This window comes from Bison bison, unplaced genomic scaffold (assembly GCF_000754665.1).
Source record: "Bison bison bison isolate TAMUID 2011002044 unplaced genomic scaffold, Bison_UMD1.0 scf7180017848441, whole genome shotgun sequence".
Taxonomy (NCBI): Eukaryota; Metazoa; Chordata; class Mammalia; order Artiodactyla; family Bovidae; genus Bison; species Bison bison.
Genome location: NW_011479014.1, coordinates 13391 through 14794, shown reverse-complemented (window position 1 = coordinate 14794; position 1404 = coordinate 13391). Strand labels below are relative to the sequence as shown.

Here is a 1404-nt window from a genome sequence, read left to right as displayed (position 1 = left end):
GATGCCTCTTTCAAGCTCTGTGTTCTCTTAGCCATCCAGTTTATTATGGTAGCTTCAGCTGGTACTGAAATGCTATTGCCTCTCAGTCCTTGGTCTGTCCTAGCCTTCTCTCAGAGCTCCAGCATCATATATTAATCTGCCAGCTGGACGTCTCTATCAGTATGTGACATGAACACTCCAGCTCTGGTCCAAGATTGATCTCACTCTCCCCCTCTGCCAGCCCATTGTGTTCCTTTTTTGCTAATCTTAGTACATGGCACCGGGGCTTCCCTAGTGGCTCAGCAGTAAAGAATCTGCCTGCAGTGCAGGAGACCGCCTGCAGTGCAGGAGCATGCATGCGTGCTAAGTCACTTCAGTTGTGTTCCACTCTTCGTGACCCTATGGACCATAGACTCCCAGGCTCCTCTGTCCATGGGATTCTCCAGGCATGAATACTGGAGTGGGTTGTCATGTCCTCCTCCAGGGGATCTTCCCATCCCAGGGATCGAACCGGCATCTCTTATATCTCCTGCATTGGCAGGTGGGTTCTTTATCACCAGCGCCACCAGGGAAGCCCCTGCAGTGCACCAAAATGGATTCAATCCCTGGCTTGGGAAGATCCCCTGGAGAAGGAAATGCCAAACCACTTCAGTATTACTGCCTGGGAAATCCCAAGGACAGAGGAGCCTGGAAGGCTAGGGCTACAGTCCATGGGGTTGCAAGAGTCAGATACCACTTAGCAACTAAACCACCACCACCATATATGGCACCAGCCTCAACTCAGCTGCTCATGCTGTTATCCTAGAAGTAATATTCTCTCCCTTTCTCTTACTTGACAGTACTTCTGTGTAATTTATAAATGTAAATATATTGTGGGAAGGTCAGAAAATATTCTGATTGTATAGTCAAGTATTTTGGAGATTGATGATCTTTAGAAAAAAAAAAAGTTGGAAATCCCTCCACTGCCTGCCCCTGAATGTTTCTGTAACCCTTTATCTCATCACAGTCCAAAGCACTATTTTCCTGTCATACTGTGCTATATGTAGTTCTCTTAACTCATCTTGCATGTTTCGTGTCTTCCTGCCTTGTTTTTCATGTTACTGCCCCATATTCGTGAGGAAGATTATATTCTTGTTTAAGGATTCAAAGCTCTGCCTCCCCAAGTGAAGTTCAGTCTGTTAACACAAGGTGTAATCTTATTCCATCCCTTGTAAAAGCCCATTGCACCTTGTACCCATGTCCATCATAGCTCCTGTAACACCCCATAGCAGGGGTGTGTTCATATATAGGCATACCTTTGAGATACTACAGGTTTGTTTCCAGACCACTGCAATAAAACAAATATTGCAATAAAGTGAGTCACATGAATTTTTTGGTTTCCCAGTGCATATAAAAGTCACACCGACATTATACTGTAGTCTATTA

The 1404-nt window shown here is 45.2% G+C and overlaps 1 protein-coding gene across 1 annotated transcript in view; it reads left to right on the top strand.

The window, feature by feature from the left end:
• Positions 1–103: 103 nt before the first annotated feature.
• The window catches only part of LOC104992386 (zinc finger protein 157-like), a gene marked incomplete at both ends in the record, with an annotated part of 5769 nt that continues 4468 nt past the window's right edge, over positions 104–1404 (top strand). Inside the window, one exon of the mRNA XM_010845245.1 lies at positions 104–130. Coding sequence (XP_010843547.1) covers positions 104–130 — 27 coding nt within the window. The remainder of the gene's footprint in view (positions 131–1404) is intronic.